Source organism: Gobius niger (assembly GCF_951799975.1).
Source record: "Gobius niger genome assembly, chromosome: 6".
In the NCBI taxonomy this organism is placed as follows: domain Eukaryota; kingdom Metazoa; phylum Chordata; class Actinopteri; order Gobiiformes; family Gobiidae; genus Gobius; species Gobius niger.
Genome location: NC_136857.1, coordinates 6,440,711 through 6,468,707, shown reverse-complemented (window position 1 = coordinate 6,468,707; position 27,997 = coordinate 6,440,711). Strand labels below are relative to the sequence as shown.

At 38.9% G+C, this 27,997-nt stretch overlaps 1 protein-coding gene across 1 annotated transcript; it reads right to left on the bottom strand.

The window, feature by feature from the left end:
- Positions 1-8: 8 nt before the first annotated feature.
- Positions 9-27,452, bottom strand: LOC306964285 (immunoglobulin-like and fibronectin type III domain-containing protein 1; the record flags this gene model as incomplete). The annotated part of the gene is made up of 24 exons (XM_079558278.1): positions 9-37; positions 128-820; positions 1,159-1,351; positions 1,431-1,516; positions 1,615-1,923; positions 2,007-2,135; positions 2,206-2,385; positions 4,372-4,668; positions 5,051-5,344; positions 5,417-5,561; positions 5,642-5,766; positions 5,833-5,943; positions 7,191-7,301; positions 7,566-7,724; positions 8,169-8,585; positions 8,767-9,039; positions 9,527-9,671; positions 9,781-9,961; positions 10,048-10,090; positions 10,169-10,268; positions 10,356-10,495; positions 10,569-10,691; positions 10,981-11,040; positions 27,398-27,452. 24 exons carry the CDS (start codon positions 27,450-27,452, stop codon positions 33-35), a joined length of 4,374 nt encoding a protein of 1,457 aa, XP_079414404.1. The 3' UTR covers positions 9-32.
- Between the last annotated feature and the right edge of the window lie 545 nt (positions 27,453-27,997).

The following is a 27,997-nucleotide window of genomic DNA, read 5'->3' as shown; positions in this document are numbered from 1 at the left end:
CTGCAAAAAAACAACACACTTTTGATGTTGCTTTATTCTGCAAAAAAACAAAACAAAAAAGATACATTTAAAATCCCACAAAATAGCATTTTTCTAATTTTCTGGGTGTAATAAAGGCATGGCTTACCTCTGATACTGAGCAGTGTGGAGCTCTCGGCTCGTCCAAGGGCGTTCTCTGCAGTGATGACAAACTCTCCCATATCTTTGGGCCCCACTCGGAGGATGAGCATGGAGCAGACCCCACATGTGTTGGAGATGTAATAGTTTGAGTTAGTATTTAGGCTAATGTTGTTCAGATACCATGTGATCCGTGGTTTGGGGTTCCCTGTCACAGCGCAGCTCATGTAGCATTCATAACCTTTGGGTGCAGTGTGGAGCTTCAATGGAACAATGAAGGTGGGGGCACAACGGAAATCACAGTCCCTTCTTGATGGGAGACTTACAACGAACCTTTCTAGTGGAAAATGTGAGAAAGTTATTGTTAGGTTTTCACAAAAATGAACATTATGTATCTTTAATCTACCTCTCTTTTTCTCTCTTCCCCAGGTTGGTGATTCAGAGGGCGCAGATATGCCCATGTCATTCTTGGCATATACCCGAAAGTGATACTCTCTTCCCTCCATGATGTTACAAACTGTGAACTTGTTATTGAAAAGCCGGTCGGCCACAGTTGCCCAGGTGTGTTTGGTGCTGTCCAGTTTGGACACAGTGTAGTGGAGGCGGTCATCCCGCTTTTCATCAGGAGAAGGTTCCCAGACAACGGTCACTGTTCCTGGGACGTTTTCCTCCAACTCCACTGGGCCTGGAGGCTTTGGGTCATCTGTAATCACAAATCAGTAAAAAGACACAAATAATACATTGTCTACATTCATCATATATCGAGGTGGCCATAGATTTTCTACATTGCATCATTTGATCATTTCTATTAATTTTATTGGAGTTTTGTTATCCATGAAAGTCCTTCTGAGATTCGGAATCTCTTTTGAGAAGAGTCCTGGCCATACAAGCTCCTGACTGCCCTTTACCCACCACCATAAAACACACAGTATTAAGTACAGTATGATATAATATAGGATAATATAATATAAGCTGAAGTGGGTGGAATGTCTTGCCAAGAGTTTCAGTACAACAGTCTCGATCGCAAGTAATCGGTTTTACCTGTAACTCTGACCTCTGTGCTGAATGTCTCTTGTCCCACAAGGTTTTTCACCAGTATGGAATAGATGCCCGAGTCGGAGCGCTCAGAAGATGGGATGAGAAGCTGGGACGAGTCATCACAGTTACTGACCGTAACACGCTTCGCCACAGGTACGTTGTCCTTCAGCCACATGATCTCTGGTCTTGGAGAGGCCTATCAAATAAAAAATATTACTCTACGATTACCGAATATATGGTTTTGTGATATTTGGCAGTAGATTAGTGAGTCTTACCTCAAAGTTTACTGTTATCCTGACTGAATTACCGGCTCTCACCACCATAAAACTCTTCATTTTCTGGTTTGTAAATTTTGGTCTCACTTGAAAGAGAGATGGAAAATATAGTCAACTACTCAACATGGTACGTGAACAGCAAAAATGGTCATGAATGGAAAACATATGCCACATTCAGAAGTACCTGGTAGGGGCATTGCCATCACATAGTTTGGCATCTCTTCCGGGGCGCTCTCTCCTCCGTCATTCATAGCTATCACTCTGACCCAGTACAAGTTCATGGAGCGAAGGCCTTTCACGCTGTACGAAGTGGTAATCATTGGGGTGCTGTTACATCGGGACCATTCACTGAATTCTGCGTTTCGAATCTCAACAAAATATCCTTTGGCCTCATCCTGGATTCCCTCTCTCTCCTCGGGCTTGGTCCATATCAGAGCAAAATGTGAGTAGGAGGTTTCTGTCACCTTGAGTCCTGTTATCTTTCCGGGGGGCTCTGGATTTTAAGTATGATGTTATTGAAAATACAAAAAAATGTGGGTAATTATTTGATGACTAATTATTGATTATTCAACATACTTTTCGGATCTCGAGCACAAACAAACTCAGAGGGACTGCTAGATTCTCCAGGTCCCGATAGGTTTACAGCCGCAACTCGAAATTCGTACTCCAAGCCTGATACAACATCTTTCACTGCACATTTCTTCTCTGTAGAAGAAACACTGTTATGTAGAAGAAACACTGTTATAAATCTAATATCAAATCAGTTTAGGCCTACCTTTTATTAGTTCACCAGAGGGGTTGACAGTTGACCAGAGGTTACTCCCCTTTTTACGTTTCTCCAAAATATATCCTAGAATCCGTGAGCCGCCTGTCTTTTTTGGCGCTGCCCAAGCCAGGTTTATGCAGTCGTCATAGGCGTCTATTATCTTTGGAGGGGCTGGAGAACCTGGGAAGGCTGGGAATCATGGGGAAAAAATATTTGCTACATAAATTTGCTACATACATTTGGAGATTTATGTAGGCCTATTTATTTGCTCAAATACTATATGTTTTGAACTGTGTGGCCAAGATGTTTCCTTTTTTTGTCTTTGAAGTGTTGGAAGGCATTTTAATCTTTTAACTCTTTTAATTTGATTATTGTTTTAAGGAACATTTTGTTATAACACTCATTTTAATCTTAACAGTTCATTACATTTGAGATTGCACAAGACTTTATTTTCATTTTCATGTTTTTAACTGTACATTGGTACGAGTGGCATGACACCCCTGATTTTCGCTGGGCCACCCCAGGTGCCACCCCACTCAGGGAAGAAGAATATTTGTGGCAGTGTTTCCTCATTAGCACACCCCTCCCCCACATGCCTTTTGTTATGCAGCACTAATCATAACATTAATATTAATGCTATAATGAACATTACTATTACTAAGCAAAAAAAAAAAAGCTGACTGGCACTTTGGAAGTAACAAAAAACAACCCATTGTGTTGTGGTGTTCGATGGTAACACAGCTTGGATTTTGGTGGGCTGGTCCAACAAGATTTTACCTCACAAATATTAAATGGCATTTATGCCAAACTTTTTTGTGCTGCTTTTGCATGCTTGTTATTTTAAGTTTGTATTTGCTACATACATTAATTGAATTAGACCTAAAGCTGTAAAATAACCTGAAATGTGGTATCCCTCACCTTACCTACCTTGTACTGCTTCAAAACCACACCCCCACTACATAAAAAAAAAACTTTTTTTTTAAATTTACATTCTCTAAATTGAGTGAGTGGTTGACTTTACTCCGTTCTTCCTACTCACTGATGGCTTTGATCACAACAACCACAAATCCAAACCCACCCTCACCCATCAGTCAGCTACTCATGCGTCTGTCTTGAGCGTCTAAGGCGCTGCTCCCCATGCATCCTATCAGTTAACATGGGACGGGAGAAGTCCAGATAAAAACAACCAAGCCACGCGGAGAAATGGTGCAGTGTTGACTCGTTGGTGCAAATGAACATTGGACATTTTACGCAAATCAATCTACTAAACATCAGATTTTAGCGGCAAACTCGTTCTCGACGGGGCTTCACACTCGACCGGAAGTGTCAGGATAACGGAAGTGCCGAGACAAAGCAAAAAGAGGAAAGTGGGCGGGGCTGTTGCCCCTAACCCCGAAGAACGTCGGGCTGGTCCCTGCCTACCCGGAAACGCAGGACTGTTTTGAAAAACAGTGGGACTAGGCACGTGCTTGCGCATACTAATGAGTAACCTAATGTACTCTTTCCTTACACAAATATAAAGGTAACATTTTTATTATGACTATCTAATTTACAATTATTGATTAACCTGTCTTTAATTAGACTTGCTACAAATAGGCTATAGCTACCATTAACGTGACATTAGGCTAATTAGCATGTAGATTTGCCTAAAAATAAGTCATTAACCTTTTTTTTGTTATTATTTTGGCGCTACTGTATATTTGACGATTCTTAAACTATTCGCCCCGCTCACCCCACCCCCCAAGGCCTGGAGTTAGGAAATCAAGTTTACGTTTAGGAACAGAATATTAGTTCTAGACAATGGTATTAGAATTTAGTAGCTCCCATTAAATCACCCATTCTGAACAAAGAAATGTGCTGTTATAATATTAATCTCCTCATATAAATGTGTCTGAATGACTACACAGTATCATCCTGAGTCTCTGAATGTCCCCAAGTCGACCAGCACCATGTTTTACAGTTTACAGTTCATCCAAATTGCAGACATTAACACAGCAATAGTTACATGCTCTTTCTGATAAACACATGTAAGTGATGATTGGAGTTTGATAATTTATGGTCTAAGGGAGACCATAGAAGGGGACATAACGCTGCCAAATTAGGGTTGATATTTACATTATTCTATATTTTGTTGCTTTTTTCTACTTGCATTAAGCACAGAAACTGTTCACTCACCTAAAGTTCCTGCTTGCATGTCATCTGTCTCCAGGAGTTCACTGACTCCCTCTGCAGTCACAGCCCGGATGCGGTAGCTGTATTTTCGCCCATGCTCCACGTCTCCGTCCCGATAGCAGGGAACTCCCGGGACTTCGCCCAACTTCTTCCACGTGTTTCGACCCACCTGCTGGCGCTCCAGTATGTAGTTGATAACCGGCGAACCCCCGTCGTCTTTCGGTGGCCTCCACTTGAATTCGATGCATACTGGTGAACTTTCCATTACCTCGGCCGGACCAAGGGGGCAGGTAGGTTTATCTGTAATGAAAATGTTCTTCAAAAAGAATGTGGGGACTATGTTGCTTTTAGTGCAGCTCTGATCACACTAGGACACAAGTCAGAGTAGTAATAGGAATAGTCACAGGCACACACAGTATTGAAAATGATTTATTTAATTGTATTTATATATTTTCAAAATGATTACCTGTATGGCTATTATCGTAACATTAAGCAATGGTATTGTCTTCATCATAATTGTAATGATAATGGCTAACACTTGTACTGCGCTTTACAAGTTTCTCAAAGAGCCACACCTTAGTCACTATTCATTCACTCCATACTCATCTGTAAAAAGATACTATTGTAGCCACAGCTGCCCTGGGCTAGACTGACATAAACAATCCTTCTAGGGATCACTTACCAAGCACAATTAGCTGTGAAATTGCCTCAGTAAAGCCATCCTCATTCTTCAGTTTGATCTTGATCTCCCCTGTGTCTTTCCTTTGGCACCTGGTCAGAAGCAGGCGGCTGTTTTTAGACAATCTCTCGATCTTTATGTTGTTGTCCTCCTGGAGTTCCTCTTCCTCTCTATACCAGTGGATCTTTATTGGCTGGCGGCCAACAAAAGCCAGTTTGAAGATAGCATTGTGGCCTGCTTTGACTGTCACAGGATGAGTGAAAGCCTTCAGATCTTCTTTCACAAACCTCGGTGGATCTACAAGATATAGTAAAGACTAGTATTTCTATGTTAAAGCTAGTATACAGTATTTGTAGTAGACGGGCAAACCATGAACGTTGACCATTGCTTCTGTTTTTCTTCCATCTGCCTCAAAGCGGTATTTTCCAGAGTGCTCTTCTTCGCACTTGGCAATAACTAATGTATGGATGACTCCTTCTTGCCACATTTGGAAGTTTTCGTCATTGAATGATATCTATACAGACAGAAGACGAGAATAAAGTTAGGAATAGAAACGCAAAAGACAGTCATCCATGATGCAAAATAGTCTGTCACCTGGGTGCCATCTCTGAACCAGGCCCCCTTGCAGTGTTCCCTGCTGAGTTTGCACGTTAACTCGGCTGACTCACCGATTACAGCGTTCACATCTGACAGTCCCCAGATAAAATGCACTCCTGGATCTATCATGCAACTCGCACAATTACCATTTTACATTGCACATTCTGTCTGTCTGTTCATCAACTTACCAATGACTACATCTTCTATTAGTGGAACTCTTCGTTTTCTCTTTGGTCGTGCGACCGAAGCGCCTTTTTCTTTGTCTCTGTGTTTCTTCTTGTTACTTGCCTTTTGGACACCTGCAACACACTACGTTACTGACAGTAAAACTCATGAGGCGTTGACAGGTTCTGACAGGTGTATTTATTCATTTATTACTTGTTCCTTCATGCATCACCTTGAGCTGAAGCCTGCAGATGGTGATGGGAATTTGTTGATGGCTGATCGGTTGAGACTTCATAATCTCCCTCATCGTCACTTTGTTCATTAGGCTCTGAGGTAAGATGCAAACGCTTTTGTTCAACACTAATACTAAACATCCTTTTTAGAATGTCACCTTTCACATCTGCACTCCATGGCTGGAAATGCAGGAAAAGAGAACCGTAGACTACTTGCCCAGACCTTCATGCCTGGCTACCTCTCTCTGGGGAAACCTTGCGGTGTTAACAACCAGTCAGTGGTTGCCAGGTGGTAAGTACTTGAAAATATTTTAAAGCAGAACTAAGTAACTTGTTTACCTTAATACATTTTTTCATAGTCCCTCTGGGGGTAATACAAGTGTTAAGTGGGGGGTCTTCCATCTCCTGGTGACACAATTGCAACTTTGCCTGCACCGTGTCGGAGGCCCAATACACACTAATGGAATCACGAAGAAGAAGCTAACAGGCTAATGGGCAAAGCTAACTGCGGGTGAGCGCCACTTTAGCAGTATTTACAGCCAAGTTTGAGTGAAAAAAAATATCTCCGTCGTGTAATTGGATGTGCAATATCCCTCTCTCCCTTTGTCTTTTTTGTCAGCGTAGTATTTACTCTGATGGACTGTTAATGAGTAAAAAAATCGCAACATGCTATGACACCTGCAGTGGCACTTGTGGCCTCTAGAGAATGAGCTACTTCGTTCTGCTTTAAGTTATCTTGAATTAATAAATGTTTTAACTGACATTACAATGGCAACTTGCCTCCATTAGTGAGAATGTCCATTGTCAAATGACCAAAACTTCAATGCACATTTGTTCTGAATATTATACTGTATTTTTTTTTAAATTATGACCTGCCCTTGTGGCCTAATACTAGAATTATCAATCAATTATCAAATGTGTGACTTTACAGACAGGACAGCACATTGACATACCATGATGACTTCTTTTTTTAACCTTCTTTCTGCTTTTTGGGCTTTTAGCTGGCCCATTCTCAGTGTCTTCTTCAAAATCATTGTCTTCAAAATCTGTGTTCATAAGCTTTTTGTAGTTAAGTTATTATTACTCCTAAACATATTGGTTGATGATAACACATATCATTGTTATAGATGCCAAAATGCACGTCTTACCAACTCCGCGGTTACTTTGTTTATCTTTCTTTGCGCTGTTTGATGAGTCTCTTTTGAAAACACTGTTGACTTCATCGTTGTCAAAATCATTAGCTTCATTATTTTCGTTATCTGGAAACAGTAAAAGTATAAATTATTTACCTTTTTAATAATTTATGTTAGTTTTCCTCACCAGATGATAATTTGTTTCTTTGCTTCTTCTTATTCTTTGTTTTCTTCGATGAACCTTTTTTAGAGGCTTTATAGACATTGTTTCCATAATCCTCAACATTACCATCCTGTTCATAATCTGCATCTAAACCAAATTATATATTTTTATTGTAAAGCCACAATGCCGCATTCCCAGTATGAGTTCAGTATATGATCATGACTTACCATTGTTGCAGTTATTATTTGCTTGCTTTCTTTGACCGTGTTTCTTTTTTGACTTTGATGAGCTCCTGTCAGCAGCTGCAGAGTCTTCCATTTCAAACTCACCACCTTCTTTTTCCTCATATTCTTCCGCTTCTTCATAGCAGTCCACTGTATCAGATCCTGCGGGGAAAAAATTGTTGCGTTATGTTACTTTGTTATTTTTCTTTTTACTTTGACTGATTTCGGCTTCATACCAAACTTTTGACTTTTTTGTTGAATCTTTGTTGTGCACTTCGTATCCTGGGAGCGCTTGCAACGACTTGTGACTGTTTTACCGTCAATGTTGATTTCACTGTAGTTTTCATCTGAAACAAGCATTTGAATGTTTGGTTTGATATTATTTAGCATTATGATTGCGTGATTGAGTTTACCTGTTGCCTCATCTTCAGATTCTTCACTAGTACTACCGCTGTTACTACTACTACTACTACAACTACCACTGCTGTACTCTGAATATTCAGAACCGGAGTCATCTTCAACTTCACAATATTCCCCTTTTAGACCTGTGTTAATCAAAAAATACAATATAATATATGCTTTTCAAAGTTGTATGTTTGTGGTTACCTGTTTCTTTCTCAGATTGGGTTTGTGTTGTGCTTCTTCTGTCGTTCCCTCTCAGTCCGTCTTGGGCCCTGTTCTCATCTGCTGCATTAGTTGAGCCTTCTGTCAGCTCTCGGGTCTTGGTTTGTTTCTTGCGCCCTGCTTGCAGTGTCTCACCAATTGTTTCCTCTGATTCACTTGTCTCTTCGAGATTGGTAACACTCGATGGTCCAGCAAACTTGATTCTTTTGGTTGGTTTCTTTCCTTGATTGCGCTGTTCTTCGGCTTGTTTTGCTTTTACAGCTGCTAAAATCCTCTCCATTTCCCTTTGATTTTTGATTTGTTGCTCTTTGGCAACTTTCTCAATATCAATGCTTGATCCTCCTGCCACAGTGAGTTTACGGCGTTTCTTCTCACCAGTCGGAGCAGAGTCCCGTTCAGCTTAAAGATAAATGTAACTCTTTTAAGACAAATAATCTTCTTTTTCTATTTTAATTGTAACCATGGTGAGTGGATAAGTATGACAAGTGAATCTTGAAGTCTCCTGTTCTTGTGCATTTGTACATTTATATTGTTCAACTGAATAATAAATGGAAATAAATTCAAATTTTAAAGTAAATACCTTCCACAACCAGCCAAGCATTACAGGACACAGAGCCTGCTTTGACTGAATAGATGGCCTTATCCAGATGTGTGCAGTCTCTTATCAGCAGTCTGTGGATGAGCTTATGGTCGGACACCATTATGTTGTACTTGTCACTCTCTTCAAGCACACTGTTTTTGACCATCCAAGTTACGCTGGGCAGGGGCTGTGACAAGACACATTCGAATAGTGCATCCTCTCTCTCCTGGGCTTTTACTTCCTGAATTTTTACAAGAAAGTCCACAGCTAAAGCTGAAAAAATGCAGAGACATTTATTATTGGCTGGTGAAGCACTTATAGCTGAATGTATAAAGTATTCAAACAGTATTCAAACAGTATACAAAGTCAACAAGTCAATAACTTCATAACTTTCATGTTGTGATTTAGTGTGCAGTCCAGTGGCACCATCATGCATGTGTAACTATCTTAACTTATATATAAATAAAGTGCTTTATCTTCTTTTTCTTCTTCATCATCTTTTTCTTCTTCTTTTTCTTTTTCTTTATTTTTTTCTTTTTCTTCATCTTCTTCATCATCTTCTTTTTCTTCTTCTTTTTCTTCTTCGTCATCATCATCATTATCATCATCATCATCATCATCATCATCATCATCATCATCACCAAATAATTGGAGCTATGGGTATTTGTGTTGTGATTTTTTTTGTTCTCTTTTAGGCTGAGTAATTGCCTGTCCTCTACCCCAATAACAACATGAAGCTTTGACCAAACAGATGGCTTACCTTGATGTTCATTTGGCAGGAGTTTATCATTCTCACTGGAAAGCTCAACATCTCTCTTCATGCCTTGGTTCATGAATGTGTTGGAGTCATTAGAATTCCCACTGTGACTTTGTGGTGCACCTTCATCAGAGAGTATCGCTGTGTCCTGTGAAGCACATTCAGGTTAAGGATCATTTTCTTGGCAATATCTACCTTTAGTTTACTTTAAATAGTCTGTAGTTCGGGACTTTGTTTGCTCACAATGAGAGCCTCACCTTGTGCCCTCTCTCTCTTCTTATTTCTTCCACTCTTCTGACAACCAAATGCACATCTACAACACCAAACGTCTCACAGATCTTCTCATAGTCTTTTTTATCAGCGTGAAGCATCGCGCTCCAGAACTTCTCTTCCTCTGCTTCATATTTCTTTGCTTGGTTTTCATTGTCATCCACTTTTCTAATGCACGGAATAAGAAAGCCAAAGTGTGTTATACTTTACTTTACTTTACAAAATTAAAGCTATAACATTAAACGCTTCCTTACGTCTTCCTCAGCAGCTTTCTGAAGTCCAAAGGATTTGTCAAAACTAAATTATATTCCTCATGTTATTGTAAGAAATAGGACACATTAATATTTAAAGATTCTACAAAAGTATTTTTCTCACCATCTGTCAAATGCAGAAGTGCTGTGCACATAGCTTTGCCATATTCATTTGTAGCTATGCACTTGTAGGTGTCAGCATCAACAGAAGATAGATTATATATCTAAAAACAACACATGTATACATAATTCATAAATAATTTACATTTGTAGATTATTAATGTAGTAATCCCCCTTTACAACACACCTACCTTTAAAATGTGTTCCCCAGTGGCTTCATTGAATGTCATTTGATATTTCTCTTTGTCTAAAATGTTTCCTTTAACTCTTTTCCATGTTACTGCTGGTTTGGGCTCGCCTGTAACAACTGCCTTAAAAACAGCCTCTTTACCTGGAGCAAAACATGTAAATGTTTGTTTGTTGTCCTGGTGATTGGCCAAAATAAGAATTTGAACAAGAATTACCTTCTTTGGTGCTGACAGGAGCGAGTTTACATTGGAAATCAGGAGTGCTTTTGCCCTCTGGTAGCTGTGGCACATATTGTGTGATCGTCACTCCAGGAATCTTGGATCGTCTTCGAATGGATGCTTGACAAAACAGAAAATAGAAAAGAAATACTTTGAAATGAAAAGAAAAGCAGCAGCTATTACATTTGTTTGCCACTAGGTGTCATGCCTGTCTTGTTAGTATTACTCTGTCTTGTCGTAATGAGCACCATGGATTCAGAATTTAATTATTGCAGTAATTAAAATGTAGTATTATTGCAAAATTTGAAGCAACTATGGAAAGACAAACTGATTTAGTTGGTTAGAAAGATCTAGTATGCACTGTTGCTTTTTGGGTCAAATTTATATAAAAAAGAATGTTATATCTTACTTGCTTTATTGCCTGACACCTCATTGAAATGTTGAATATATCGATGAACAAGAGAGAAATCTGGGGAAAAGAAGAAAGTTAATATAGACATGGTTCAGTTTTGCTTATATTTATATGTGCTCTTAAATAAGAACACAGATTGTAAAACAGAAGAAATGCTTTGAGGCCAAAATAAGCGCACAGGCTGAATACAGTTGAGAGGGGCAGAGAAAGGGGCAGCAGCAGGCAGCCATAATCCGGGGATGTTTTCTTCTCATCATCCATTTATCACAAAGTCCTATATAACCAAACTGGCTCAGGGCTCCCCAGCTTTCAATTTTACAAGACACATTCCATATTATACAGGGGATTTTCTGGACCAGTTGCTCTTGTTTATTGCATCATAAAACTACTCAGGAAATAGCACTCAATTTGAGAGGTCACAAATGATGATCCATATTCAAATGTTATTTGCCTGTCCATCTATTTTACCATTCAACAGCAACTCTGAAAACAATGTTTCTATAAAATACATTTCGATTAAGTATCTATGTGAGTAGTATCAGTAGTGTCTTGGTGTTTTGTATATTATCTGTAGTATATTTCTTACTATGAACATGTACGTAGAACAGTATTTCTCCCTGAAGTATCATTTCAATAGTGTTACATGTATAATTTAGCAAAAGTAGAAGAGTTAGGGCAGAGTAGTAAAGTAAAGTTACTTCGTCGGGCTGTAGGCCTTTTCCACATTTTGGTGCGTCGAATAACACTCTGACCTGCAAGTAAGAAACATAAATTAACATTGTTTAAAAAGGTTAAAGACAAGCACAAATACTTTAATTATGTATCAGTATATCGTACATCTATGTTATATCCAAGCTTATTATTTTTTTTATCAGCAATGACCCCACACAGTGTTGATGCCACACTTTAGCCTTGTGGCCATTTGACAAGAAACCCAATAAATTCCCAACATCGTAGCAGCAGGTTACAAAACTTAAATACTTTATATACGCAGATGTCTAAGGCGCCACACAGAAGCAAGTGTTCTCAGTTTACAAGAAACACATAAACTTTTTTTGTGTCTGCAACAGATGCCAGTTTCATGGCATCTGTTATTTTTAAATGGGTTACAATCGGTGAAATAATGTTTTGTAACTGTTTCAATATAATATCATTAGAATTGTTGCTAAGCTGCAAGTAAAGTAAATGTATGTATGTATAAATTATACATTCGATAGCTTACTTTGAGTGGGTCAGAGAATTAGAAAATTTCCCATCCTATTACAGACTGTTACCTTTCCTAACCCCCCTAGAAAGGTACATATATGAGCGTCCTCATTCAGTGCTCTATTCAAGGCACAAGACTCAAATCAAATTTCTGAAATGAGCCTGGTCCCTCAGACTGAAATGAAAAACTTGATTAGCCTACATTTGCATAACACACACAAAAAAAGCTATGAAATAAACATTATCAAGCTTCTCTGACCCACATTCAAGCTTTATTATTGGGCTGTTGCGCAGTATGAAAATGAAAGTAGAAAAAAATAATACCTGTGTTGGCTCTGAATGAAGCTTTGAAAATTTGCCGTGAAGCCGAATCTTGCTGGGTTTTAGTAGCTAGTAGGTCTAGTAGGAAAACATTTTGTGGGTTTTGCTCCCTGGCGGTTGTGCTCAGCTAGTGTGTGAAGAAGCTATGACTCTGGTTGGGTGGATGCTCTTGGCGGATGGCTCTTGGCTTATTATTATTAAGAGGTTTAGGGGAGGTGGAGCAAGATGAGAGGAGCAGACTGCCAACAACAAGACAAACATCAGGGATCAAAAGGGACATCATACAAAAGCAACACATTTTGTTTAGTCACAAACAAATTCTTTGTGGATATAGTGATTCAAAATTTCAATGGGGTCAATTGTGAGGTTTGATAATGTTACTTTAGTTGAAGTGACATGCTGAGAGCAAGAAACGTCTCTACGATACAATACTTCATTGCATAATGAAGGTTGTGGTATTAATGTGGCTTATGTGGCCTTTCTTGTCATGGCTTTAAATGTTTGTTTCCTTGGAGAGACAAGATCAAATGAAGAACAAGGTATTAATGGTCTGAAGGTTACGCACATGAGGATCTATGACATTCTTTACATAACTGTGATGTTTATGTCCTATCTTTTTAAATTGTGCCTCTCCTTAACACATGAAGACAGTAGCTCACTTTGTTGTTACAGTTGCCCATCTTTTATTGGAGGCAACTATTTATTTTTAGTTATGCCCTCTCCATGGAAACAAGCTTTTTGACACATCAAAAAAAGTATTCTTGATTATTATCTATTATTATCTTACTTAAACTAGCAATCAACTGTTGTTCAATTTGCCATTTATAGCAGCCACGTTGCTAATTTCAATTTCAGCTCTCGTGTAAGCTTTTTCATATTACTGAGACACAGCCTAAATATATGGGCATGCTAATACTTTGTTCAGGCCTCAGTGCAGCTGAGGATAAGCCAAGCTCCGTCAGGACAAGTCATGACTAAACATAGTAGAGCAGTCTGGGAGTTGCAACTAATCAACTAATTAACTCATGTTGTTTCACAATAAAACCAAAACCAAAAAGCCATAAGCATACCTGTTCTCAATCTGTCATCTGTCCTGGATTGTTTTTGAGGACGTTTCACTCCTTGTGCTGATTTAAAAACATCCGATGAGAGATTGAAAACGTATTCTTCGATGGATAACACCTGCATGACTTGTGTGTAATTATTTTCAGATTTAGATTGTTTTTCATTATAAAGATCTCAGTATCTATTATAGTTTATGAATCTAGATCTTGTATTATACTGTTGCCAGCAATACAAAACATGCCACTAATAGCACACAAAAATGTATTTTTTGCAGAGGCTAATCAAAGAATGGGTTTGGATGAGGACCTAACAATTGAAACCTTTAGTCTACATCTCCATGGAGACGAGCAGGAGACGTCTCTGCTCCTATAAAGTTACAAGGCAGGTCTTAGGAGAGGTGAACCGCTCACAGCAAAGCCAAATCTTTGTTTGTTCATATTTATATTCATTTTATTCAATGCAATATCCTGAATAAAGTTTTGGACTATGATTTGAGACCGAATAATTTGCTCCGGATGTGATGTAGCGTCTTCCAGCTGTACAGTTCCAGTGTCCTGCTGGTCTTGTCCTTCGATTTGCTCTAATGCATGTCAATAGGCTCTTGAGCAGGACTGAGCTGACATAAACCTTCTGGATTAAGAATTAAGCTCCCCTGGCATATCCTCCTTATATTGACCAAATGTCACGCCGCATAGCATTCATTCCTGTCATAAGGGACCACAAAGAGAGACCGCAAAGGTGCTAACAAGACAGCCTGGCCCGGCCTCTGCAGTGGACTGTGGCCTCCAGCACAGAAATCATGTCAGTCACCCTTCAACAAGGAGCCAAAGAAAAATGGACTCCAAGAACACTTTAAGAAAACCGAAACATCGAATAACCTTCAGACTAATATTAATTAAAACATAAAGGGCTATTTCACAAATGTAAGGTGTTAATGATGTAGATTTTACTTAATTTGTTTGTTTGTTTTGTATCATTCAACCTCTGAGATGAGATTGCATTTAAGTTCTGCTCTAAAAGGCACCCAGCGAAATGTGTCTGCAGTGCCAAAACATAACTTATGAGCTGCAGACCAGGGCTGCCCAGGCGTCTCTGGTCAGTAATGAAAATCTATTTTGGACAGGATTACTTGCGGCGACCTAAAGTGATCTAGTGCCTACAATAAAATTACCAGATTATTCAGCTTTGCACGCACCATCCTAGAGTTTATGTGAGTCAACAAATTGTGTACAACTTTGTTTTACTGTAACCCCAATTTGGCATCTTGCATCTCACAAAGAACTTCTGAAGTGTTCTTAAGTGAGTGGTCCACTTTCTGTCTTCTCCTATAATTTACAGACAAATGGCCAGTAGTGCTCTTCATGTGGGCCTTTTCTTCTGTAAATTGCATTCTAAATCTTCATTGCATCTACCTCATGGCCCGTCTCACTGCTCATTACTTGCAGATCTAAAGGCTGCAAGCGTGATTAATTTTCTTCTTGCACAAATAATCAGCGCGCTTTTAACACCCAGACTTTGGCACTCAGATTGTTCTCTGAGTGCATTCTGCGACGGCTTTAAATAAATCATGTTAAGGCTTATCATCCAAAAGCAATGCATATACACAAGATATTACTTGTTTGTTCGGATGTCTGTCAGTTCAAATCCAGCATCTAAAACTTCAGGGAATCTTTGAGGTGAATCTGAAAGTTGCCTTGTTCTTTATCCCAAAGGATCAACACCATGCCATTGTAATATGAAAGTCTGAGATAGACATTAACAGAGCACATACTTCTCCTTTTCTAACGACAAGTATTAATATTCTGCTGTCATGCCCTGTCTGTTTATTTTACATGAGTGCTGGCATGGGGACATCATTTTAGATGAAGAATGTTGAAAACACCTTTTCAATGATTTGAGAGCGGTAAGACAATTTGCTCCACAAGATGGCAGTAGATTTCCTTTATTTTCAGAATTTATTTTGTCTATCCAGCACACTGTGGGGTTCAATTGTGTGTTTCTCTTCTTTTTAATGAAAAGGTTGACTGTAATGGTCTATGTCTAGACAGTGGTTGAAATGCTTCCGGCTGCTCATCCCTTTTAGAATTGTTCTTCTAACTTTAGCAATATTTTTGTTGTTGCAAAGGATTTTTATTTTTACTATACCTTCTTTGCTTGTATTCGTCCAAGATGCCATTATAAACAGAGTATCCTGAAGATTTCTACTATATTGTTAAATATTTGCTCACTGGCTATGAAGAGAAAAGTGAAATGGCTTCAAATCTATGAAAACAATCTTGTGCTAGGATCACTCTAATATTAAATAGCTTTGAGTTAAGAAGTTCAGTCATGTCAGTAGTTCCTTATCCCTCTTGAAATCCTTGTCTATCACCACCAGAACATGCTTTCAGCAAGAAGCAGATACTTAACCATCCACTTAACTGGATCGTACAGCAGCGGCAATTAAAAAGGGCCACAGAGCCTATCAGTCTTTGAGCTGCTGTTTAACGGCACAGCAGCAGAAGAACCACTTATAAAGAGATAAAAGATAAACCCAGAGAAAGTGTGACTCCTTAGTGTCAATACTATACACTATACTACTACACAGGAGCTGAATATGTGATTGTGTTTCACAGCACTGAGCCACATAACACATGTAGTATCTTAAGCTGGATTTTAGATGCTTACGTGAACTATAATTCATCAATATAAGCCATCAATATATTTCAGGGGAACTTGAAAGTTATCTAATGGGAAAGTACAATGCCTGACAAACAGAAAAGAAACTGTTATGATCTGGAGTTGCTGCAGTTGGCCAGGTCTGTGTTCAGCAACACCATTTATCATTTGAATGTACCTGTATTGCAGTGTTAGGGCTCCAAAGCTGATATGTAAATAGCAGAATGCTGCGTGAATAAAAATGTGTAAATGCTGCCGATCCACTTTTGTACGTGCTACTCGTTTTGAACATGAGCAAACGCTTGGCAAATGACCCCCCATGTGCGCAAAGAATGAGATCATGAATGACCAGGTTATTCCATCAATGGATTTATTTTTCTCTAATGACATGGGCTCACGCTGTGAAAGAGTAGTTAAGGAAGCATGAGAGATCATTTTCACACATGGATTGTCCAGCACTGAACCCCTTTGAGAATCTTTGGGATGTGCTGGAGAAGGTGATAAAAATGAATGCAACACTGGATATTTTGACATTGCGGAAGCTTACTGAACAATGCCACAGTGAATGTGTGCTGTTATCAAAGCTAAAGGCATTGCAACAACATATCAGAACCTTTTTCTGGTGACCTTTTTTGGTTAGACTGTGTAAAGAATTAGAACATAGTGCATTATCATTTTCATCACATAGCTTTGAATACTTAAAGGGAGACACTACAGGCAAAACTCAATTTTTTCTTTGGGCCAAATTGGTCTCTGAACATACAAGCTTTCACCCGGAAACAGAAAATATACCTAATTTTCACAATAACATGTTTAAATATTGCGCTGATTCAGTGTTCCCCCATAGACTTATATGAGAGAACACAATTTCAAGGGCCTTTTTCTCAAAACACATTTTTCTGTCATTGTGGCGACACTATGTCCACGTTAGTAGGACCTAAAGAGTTCAGATTTTCCAGCCTTGGACTGAACAATATTTGGAAGATTTTTTCAGAGGGATTTTTTATTATCTAATCCCTAAGCCCCATTTATGGAGTTTTGAATGTCAAAAAATAAGGCGAAAATTACATTTTTACTATTTTTTCCACTAAAAAACAGCTTATTTTAAAACTAAACAAGAAATCCAAAATCCCCTCTGAAAAAGTCTTGTCAACTCATTTATCAATAAAATGAAACCATAAATTTGAATGTAGCTCTATCCATTATTCAGATTTCGTCGCCGAAAAGATGGGAAATTTGGGGCATTTTTAGGCATAAAACACCTTGTTCTTATATGAAAAGATAAAATGACAGAAAACTTGCAATGTATTTTTTTCTCACATTTATGCCAGTGATCTACAGCAAAAGTTTCAAATTGATATCTGTTAATATACATTATTTCCCTATTCACCTGCAGTGTCTCGCCTTAAGCATGTCAAGCAAATGATGCACCTATTCTAATCAAATGGAACCAGAAATGTCTCTTTGTTTTCTTATTTTGAATCTGCTGTAGAGGGTTAAGAACACTGAATACTTTTGTTTGAGTGGCCCCAATGCAATTTCAATACTATTGATTTCTTTATTGAACGGTTTTGTTTGTTTTGAAAGGTTTATTGTTCAGATCATTACCTGTATAATCAGGGTTTTGTTCCCCCATTCCCTTAAATGGGTGAACATGAAAAACATTCCCCCGGCGCCATTAGTACATTCTGTGTGTTTGTCATAGGTCGTAAGGACAAGAGTGATCTTACACTTCTAATCAAGCAGTCACCCTTTATCATCTCAACCTGACAGCTTTAAGTAGCCATAAATAAGAGTGGGCTGAGCTCTCATTTGTCATGTGAGTCTGTGGTTCCTCTATATCTCCCCCTTTAGAGACCATAGCTCTTCTTTACAGCTGCTGCCTTAAGTAGGCAATGCTGCCGAATGACAACAACAAATAATCCAGTGATGATAATGGGCCTCTGCTCCCTATGATGAAAGAGTCTCCTCATAAAAATACCTTTTTAAGCTTTCGTTTATTAAACAGCACAGCCCCCATTACCATAACTGCATTTATTTTCTAGTCTGTGCTCTACAAACCATCATAAAGAAAAAGTATAAAAACACCATGTTAAATGTGGCCTATTTTGCTTTGCACAACAAGACCTAATGAAAAGAACTAGTGGAGTCGTTTAGGTCCATATTTGAGCCAAATTCAACATATATTCAACATATGTTTCTGTATACAACAATTAAGTTTAACTGTTAATGTAATGTAAAAAAAAGAAAATATATTAAACTCATGTTACATGTATTAAATTATTAATTAATAATACACTCATGTTTTATTTCTTGGTTTGTCATATTAATGATACTAGCACAAATAATCAATTCAGTTACAAATGTGTTTCATGTAAATGGGAAAATCACAGCATTAGTCTGTGCATGTCAGCCATCTTGACTAACAGCCGCCATCTTGAATTTTTCTGGCGGCTAATGTACATTTATGAAAGAGAGGGTCAGAAGCTACATCCATGCCAAATATGATGCTTGTACCACAAAGTGCATGATTATCTCAATAAATATGTTATTGTTGAAATGAACATGGCTGTTGATGACACTGTACCTGATGTTCTCTCATGTAATTATTTTGTTCCTAATGAACACACTGGTTTTATATGATTCATGAGAGTCCATGGTACTTTCTGTATATATCCATATAGACCACATCCTCATTGTCCCCAGCTGATCTTCCAAATTACATTTTACTCAGTAATGTGACCGATATGATCAAGAATACAGTATTAGTGTAATCACAGTTAGATTCGATATACATTTTTTTTTACTTTTACTGAAAAAAAAAACTTTTATATGACTATATTTCGCAATTTTGGGAATATACTCATGAGCAATGTGTAGAATCTGCCATTTCCTAAAAATGCTCTGCCAAGCCTTTAGTTCAATACAAGATTAGAGACAAACAGATCTCTTTGTTTGTGAAGTTGGCTTCATGCTGTGAAACAAACAATACATTCTAGATCTAGGTGCTTACATTTTATAAAAGTTTGCAGTAATGTAGTGACATCATATTTGTGTCATTATTACAACAATGTGTATCGGGGCATTAAAGCTAATGCCCTGTCTATTGTAGATTGTTCTCAACTTAATAAGTTCCCTCTTGCAAATTGGCTTTGGAGTGGTTGGAGTTGTTAAATAAAACGTAGCCCTCAGAGACAAATGGCCACATGCAGGTCAGCTGAGTGCATGCGTTAAAATAACTTGACAGAAATGATGTGCTGCTGTCAGTCTGAGAGCACTTCAGATGCACTAGGGAAATGTATTTTGTGAGCTGTCACTTACAGCGGAAAACTTCTACCTCCATTTTCAGCTTGATGGCATCAAACATAAACGTACTGTATCTTTGAGCAGAAACTTTTACTGATAATTTATTTAGTGCCAGGAAAAAACATTTACATGTAAATCAGCTTTGGTTTTTCAGCTTAATCTTATTTCAATTCCTTTAAACTAAACAAAATGGAATAAATCATTATCCTGAACATGGTAGTATTTTCATTATAAGTCAATTCATATTTGAGTCTTTGCCTTTCACTGAAAATCACATATATATTAATTTTATATTATATTATTTTATATCAATATTATTTATAATATTTAGTTTACCTTAAATTATCAATTGGAAATTGGAAATGGAATTGGAAATGGTTTTACGTTTAAAGGAATGAACTGACCGAATAAACTACTATTACTACTACTACTACTACTACTACTACTACTACTACTACTACTACTACTACTACTACTACTACTACTACTACTACTGATTTCTGAGTGAATTACCACAAAGTCCCCTCCTGGAACCGCCACCTTAACGTGGTGGAGGGGTTTGAGCACCCGAATGATACTGGTAGCTCTGTTGTCGGGGGCTTTGTGCCCTTGGTAGGGTCTCCCAGGGCAAACAGGTGCTAGGTGACGGGTCAGACAAAGAGCGGTTCAGAGACCAACAGGCCCGGTTAGAATTGTGAGGCCGTCCTCCCGTGGACCCACCACCTGCAGCCATAAGGGGCTGGTGCAATGTGATTTGGGCAGCTCCAACAGCTGCCCCCACGACCCGGAAACGGACAAGTGGAAGAAAATGGATGGATGGATGGAATTACCACAAAGTAACAAAATTAACCCTTACACATCTCAGTGCAATCTTATATTCTCGTATTTGTACTAGAGTTTTTGCAGAGATTGTATGACATACTTCACTGTTGCTTTAGCGTTCCGTTTGGCTGGAGCCATTCTGCTGGCCGTCTTGGTACTCTTTTATTATGATGGTGTGTTGTGCCCTTGGAAATATGATGAAACTGTTTGTGATACATATTTAAATTGATTTGTAGCATCTAATACCTCCATAAACAACTTTTACAATCTGTGGCTGAACAGAATGACTGAGAAATGCCCCCAACACATGTCTATTTCAACACTCTAGATCAGTGAATCATGTTGCTGATTTGATTTTGTTTAATTATGGGGATTTTTTTAGTTACTGGGTTCAGATGAAAATTGAAAGAAATCTGAGCCTTTGTACACATCTGAGAAAAGTATCTAAGCATAGAAATCCAAAAACAAATCACAGATAGGCGGGGGGTCTTTGTTGACACATAATAATGATGGCAGCAGTTCGACTCTCATACAGATGCCAAAACTCACAGATCTCTAATCTCCAGGGCGAAGCCATATTCTTCTAATAGACTTGTGGGCAGAGCACAGACAGGACAGGTGGCAGACAGGAATGCAAACTGTTTCACTGGATGGTGGCCACGCAGCTTACATGCAAGCTGTTGCATGCTGACAGTGAAGAAGTGCTCCCTACGCCGCACCATTACTGTAGTCAGCAGAACTGATATGAGGATGTTTGTGATTGGCCATCAAGAGGTTTTCATATTTATTTTGCCTCCATTTTTCTTTTCTTGCATATACATTTCTTATTCATTTCATTTACTCTCAAGTGAAAAACCCACGCATTCACTGATGAGTATTTGCGCCATACACAGCTCCCTTTGGAAAGTGAATTACTAACCTTAAAGACAAATGGCTGGTCGAGGCAGCAGATGTTCTGCTGAGGAATGGCAGAGTGCTATTGGACGTTTACTGGGGAGAAAGGAAGCTGGAACGAGTAAGAAAGATCGGTGCAGATGGAGCAGGAGTAGTAGCGCTCTTTCATCTTCATTTCATAACAATTCACCAGCCTTATGTGATCAATAACTGGGGTCCCCACTACAATGGCTTCATACAAGCATTGTTTTCACTTAGCAACCTTCAGTTGTTCATTTTCCACTGCAGTGAACTGCTAAGCTTTAAACTAGTATTATATATTGTAATCGAAGAACTAGAATTAATTGGAAATTTTATCGAAATCGCAATCTCTACTTTGGTCAATCTCAATAATCGTCACATAATAATCGACATGTTTACAACCATTTCTTTGGGAGTTTGGATGAAACAATTGAAGATTTTTGTGGTTAAATGAAGTGAGCTGAAGTGTGTATTAAAGGACTGTCGAAGTTCATGAGTCATCAAAGATTGATCAATATAAGAAAAAAAATTGTGTTTATTGTCCATCCCTATGAAGAGCTAATCACAGTTATGAGCATTCGTCAAATAAAATATAATAAACACACTGTAAAACATGTATTGTGTTACACACTGGACAACAAAGAAGATAGATCATCAAGCGCCGCATATCAAAGTGTATACAGCGTGGAGGGCCAAAGATCAGTGGTCAGATCAGTGACCCGGGTGCATTTAACCTCTCTTTTGTCACAGTTTAAACCACGACAAAAGAGAGGTTTAAACTGTGCCCCACACTTTTATTTAGCCTTGGAACCATAATACCAGCTCTCGCTCACAGTAAAATGTTTTTGAGTTTTTAATTGTGCAGAATTATGAAACTTGGAGTAAAAAGCACTATCTCTGGAGATGTGTGCCAATTCAACAGGCACCCCTGAGAAAGGAGATAGACAGAGCTTGATGCAAAAAGAAAGTGTAAGTTTGCCTATGCCTCAGCTTGACAAACAGTATACTCTGCTTTATGACTTGATGGAGGCGGGACCTGTACACAACATATTCAGTATGATTGAGGCGTCACAACCTTCATGCAGCGAACCAAATGGTTGGAGGCTGCTCATTAATATAGATGGGGTTTTTATAGGAATGGCTGTCGGACTAAATTATTCAGAGGGTTCAGGGAGACGTATGGGTCGGGCCTTTCAGTGGCACTGCTAACTGAACACATAAATACCTCGTGTGCAGCAGGTGAAGCAGAGAAGAAATGCGCTGAACGAGTCAAGAGTAATAGCGTAGAGTCCTGACAGTGCTTAATCATGAGTTGTAATGGTGTCACCGGGGCAGCAGCAACCATACACAAGCCCACGACAATATCTCCCAATTTACAATAGCATAAAGTCAGGCTGCACATGTGACTGCATCTGTGCATAATGTTTGAATGAACATTACATATATATTAGCAGATTCAAATCGCCATTGATGTTGAATTGCTTTTGGCTTGAAATGTAAATATAAATGTGGAGAATTTCTGCACATTCTTTTTCTGTATTTCTGCCCTGCATTTTCAGGGAAAAGAGAACTGTAATTTCTTACATAAAGACTGCAGACGGGAGGATAATTTTCTTTTCATGGTGATATTGGGGATTAGCTATTATACATATAAGCAGCCTAAATGGTGTAGCAAGGGTGGACCTACGCTACTCAAATATAACAATGACTATTCACTTTATTCCAGAAGTTGCCATGGGTGCTGCCATGAATTAGATTAGATTAACTTTATTGTCCACCCTGGTGGAAATTTGTCTTAGGTTCACCATCACAGTCACAAATCACAAAGTCGAAATAGACAGGACAGACAGTAATTAGCAAAGACAATAAGTGAATGATAAAAACAATTGCATGTACTGCATATTCCACGAGCACTTATTCAGCAGGTTTTTTGCATTAGGCACAAATGAGCCCTTGTACACTTTCTATGTCGCTAAAGGCACTCTGTAGCGGCGCCCAGGGGCTTCAGACTAAAATCAACAAACAAGGGATGCTCCAAGTCATTGACGATGGATTTGGCTGCTCTGTGCATAGCTGTCCGATAAAGGACATCCAGTGATTTTTGCTGACGGCCAATCACCTTTCCTGCATTTTTTATGATTCTTTGTAGCTTGTTTTTGTTTGTCACCGTGAGATACACAAACCACACGGTGATATTAAAAACAAGGACACTTTCAATCAGACTGACATAGACCCGCTCAAGAATGTGTGGGCTCACTCCAAAGCCCCTGAGCTTTCTGATCTTATATAGTCACTGGTTGGCTTTCTTCTACAAAATTAAAGGTTTGTCATCAATGTGGGTACCCACTTGAAGCTATTAACAACCTCCGCAGGCTGGTCAGAGATGTACAAGGACTGAACAGGACAGAAACAGCAAAGGATTAGCTCTTTGGCCTTACAATACATTGATAATCAGAAAATGCTGTTTACATCACTGTTCAACCATATGCACTTGAGCTTCATAACTACAATTGACGATGTGAAACAGGCCAACAATGGCCATGTTGTCAGTGTACTTAAAGAGTTTAACGTTGCTGTCCTTATCTGCAAAGCATTTAAATACAAAGAAAACAACACAGGCGATGTCACACAACCCTGTGGTGCTCCCGTATTAATGATTATCTTATCAGACACATCGAGGGCCGCATATCAAAGTGAGTGGATGCCTCCCCCCATCCATTCATATTAGTCCACATGGGACTGCAGACGTCAAGAGGAAATCAGTTCAACACGGACACAAAGCTGTTTTCCGGCCGCCCAAAGAAACGGTCCATTGTTGACAAATGAACATTGGAAATTTTACACAAATCAATCTACTGTACATCATATTTTGCGGCAAACATTTTCCCTCATTCTCCACCTAGGGGACGGACTTTGCACCCTACCAGAAGTGTCATTACAACGGAAGCGATCCGTGGCAAAAAGAGGTAAAGGGGGCGGAATAAGGTGAATAGAATCACTATTGTATATTGCAACATGTTGTAATGTTGTTCTAATTCCTACCTTTCCCGACATATGCTGCCTCACAATCTTTAGTGGGGATAAGTTTGATGAGTTTATAAGCATGTTTCGTCACTTTAATGGGTGCAGGTACAGCTCCGTTAAGTCGCTTCTTAAAACAATCCTGTTCTGATGTTCTGTTATATTTCTATATTTGTTGCTTTATATCTTTTGTAATCCTTTGTATATTTTTTAGTACAGCTTTTCGACAACACTTCAACAATCTTCATTAGAAGAGTTACAGAACCCATATCACTTATAAAAGATCACCATTAAGAATTCAATAGCACATGTTAAATAGACTTGCTACTTGCTCCTGCTGAAGTATTTCACCCATTTTACATGCCATCTGGTCTATGATTTTGATGAAATATAATTATTACAGCAGCTTTTTGATCCCAGACATGCATTTTTACTCTCTACAAATTTAAATAGCCCTTTGCTGCTGCTATTTATCTTTCTCCAATAAGGTTTCATTATGCTGTCGCACAGTTAATATTATGTGAGGTCCAGGAAAAAGGTGCTATTTTGCATAATGAGTTTCTTCTTGAGTGATTTAAATGTCCGTAACAGAAAGATGCTCATTTGAATTTCAATTATTAAATTCAACTGGAGAGAGTTTTTCAATCTAATTGTTTGATGGGGCATGTCTATAAACACCTTAGCTTGTTGTGAATAATCACAGTGAAGTAGGTGCACATGCAATTCACATTATTAGAGTCCACATGTCATTTGACAAACGTGGCTAATGTTTTGTGACTGATGCAAAACATTATCCCCATCTTTCAAAGACTTGAACTAGGGATCCTCAAGTTTACAGGAATTCGACCTGGATAGACTCAATCAGACAAAAGCAGCGATTAGGAAGGTTTATTGACATGTATATTAGTTTTGGCTATCACACCCCAGCGGTAGACATCGATGTATGAAAGTTAGTATTGATGAACAGCTTGGAGTTATGTCTTCCCCGGAGCCTGGACACTGGTGGTGGTATGGAAGACCCGTGAAGATGCAGTAGGTAGAAGCCATGGACGAAAGAGGCGGAAAAGGGGCGGAGGTGGGTCGCAGCGCAGCTGGGAGGCGAACAAACCATGATTGCTGGAGCTTAAAGAAGGGGTATTATGCTTTTTTCAATCCATTGCACCAGTCTACAGAACACTACAATGATGACGACACCTTCTGTTGGTCTGTAAATGCAGTAAATTAGAATAACTGCCTTGTATAAAATTGCTCTCTCAAAATGGCTGTAGTGAATGTCTTGAAATAGGCCTCTGTCTCTTTAAGAACCTCTGACCCTTTCCGACACGCCCCCTCCACACGCTGTCTGTGGCATCAGTGGGGAGGGGGTTCTGCTGAGGAGCAGTGGTTGGTTACTCGGCTGGTGACAATACAATAAGTCCATAAGCTTATTTACAAGAAGTCACATCTCGTTGGCTCTTGCCAAATAATAAGATACAATCAACAAGTGCTACATGTGTCATTGTGTGTCCATAGCATTTTGGGTTAATACTGTTTTTTTTTACTTGCTCAAATGAGGTCCTAACCTTGAGTTCCTCATTCCAACTTGAGCATTCCAAGTAATGAACATACTTTTTTAAGGAGGTGCAAACCAGTTGTTTTTTTTGGTTCATGCCTTCTTTTGATTTTAAACAGAATCCTAATCATTCTAAAGAGTGGCTAAATGAGTGTCAACTTGAGTCAACTTACATGACTCAAGTGCTGCTCAAAAACAAATCCACCACTCACTATAGGTGTGTTGACATCACACAGCATTTCTTCTAATCTACTAAAAAAATAGCATGTCATAATTGTGGTATATTATCTGACTTATTGTATATCTCTCCTTTCAGACAGTGCCTCTCCGAAATGATATGGAGAATAGTTTTTTCTCTTTGCCCCCATACCCTGCTCCTGCGCTCCATCGCTCACAGCAAAGCCCTGTATAGTGGCAGCATTAGCTTACGGAAGCCACATCAGTCAGCCAGGGCAGGGCACGCATGAAGTGGAGATTAATGGAACGGCATGCGCCGTGGTTTCCCTGCAAAGCCCTTATACTGCAAGTTTGACAAAAGGAGGCCGTCCAGCAGGTTCAACCTCAAAGACAACAAACATTTGGCCCTTTAGCTTTATCACACTGTGCTTTGTGATGCGGCACATTAATGATGCATAAATTCAATCTGCACTCTCCAATTGGGTTTCAGTATCAGCGCAGTGAGAAGCAAATACGGATGAAGTAATGTCTTATCCAGGGGACTAAATAATACACAGTTGCTTGGTAGAGCGGCAGAGTGCAAGTATTAAAGTGATATTAAAGTGATATTTCAAAACAAAGACTTTCTATTTTCCACTTTCAACAGACGCTATATTGTGCAAAGCCTATTCATTGGGAGAATTGATGCATGGACCCGAGACAAAAAACACATCTTCATGCTCTTGTATTATTTGTTTTTCTTAAATCTACTATTGGTAACAGAGGTATTGGCATTTTCGCTAAAACTTAATCCATGTATTTGTATGGACTACCTTTAAAAGTACTGCAGGATCACGAAAAAAACACGTCTCACTTCCTTGAGAAATGTTGTGAACCCTTCAGAAGAAACTTAGTATGCAGGATATTGGTTGTATAATTAAGCTCGGAGAGGATTCAAAAGAATATAGGACCTTATGACCTGAGACTGATTTCATATTGTATTTCTGAAAAATTATGTGGCATAGGTCACGTTCACCTTTTTTGTCAGTATTCATATCTACTCTCCACAGAACACCTGTATTTTTAGCTGTCTTATACTGGCCCAAGGAGGTGAAGGTTTTTTTGTGTGGTGCAAGGAAGCCAGGTGGTCATTAATGTGCACTCGTGGCTGGTGTGTCCCTGAGTGCTGTCCTGTAATTAAGTGGCAGTGTGTCCACAGATAACCCAATGGCACAAAGTCTCCCACCATAAACCTGGAGATAAGCAGTCCCTAATGGATGATTTGTCCGTAATACTAATAAGTTTCCAAGTCGTTGCTCTTTTGTTTGTTTTTTGCCAAGAATCATAACTCAAAAGATAGTCGAGGAACTTGTAGGAAGTGGAAAAGCTTACATTGCTGCAGGGTCTGCCTCCCATTGTCAGAGCTGTTGTTGCAGCTGTTATTCATCCGTCATGCGCCTGACAATGAAGCTCCTACATATGGCATCTCCACATTCTCTAAATCAATGCATGGATGTTAATTAAAGTGATGTTTATCTAATTACAAAGCAAGTTGGCAGAGAAGACATACAGGACAACGATAAATACAGAATAGGGAATGCTCTGATAGTTAATGCACTACAGATATAAACGCAACTTTACTGTCCCAGAGAGAAATGTAAAGATAATAGATTATAATAATAGAATGAAAATAAGGCTACCATGGAACACTGCTCAATGAGAATATGAAGACGGCTCAGTCAACATCATTCCATTTCAAAACACTTCCAATAATTTTATTTAAAAGCTCTGAAAGAGGTTAATTACTGGCTTCTCGACTGGAGCTTGCAGCCTATAGGCCAGTTGGACGCCTCATTTGAAAGCTAAGGCCTACAAAACTAATCTAGAAGGATCTTCTTCCTTGCGTTGTTCCTGTGTTGTTGTAAATTTTTTGCCACATTTTTGTTGTTTTCGTCACATATTTTTGTAACTTTTTCATCACATTTTTGTAAT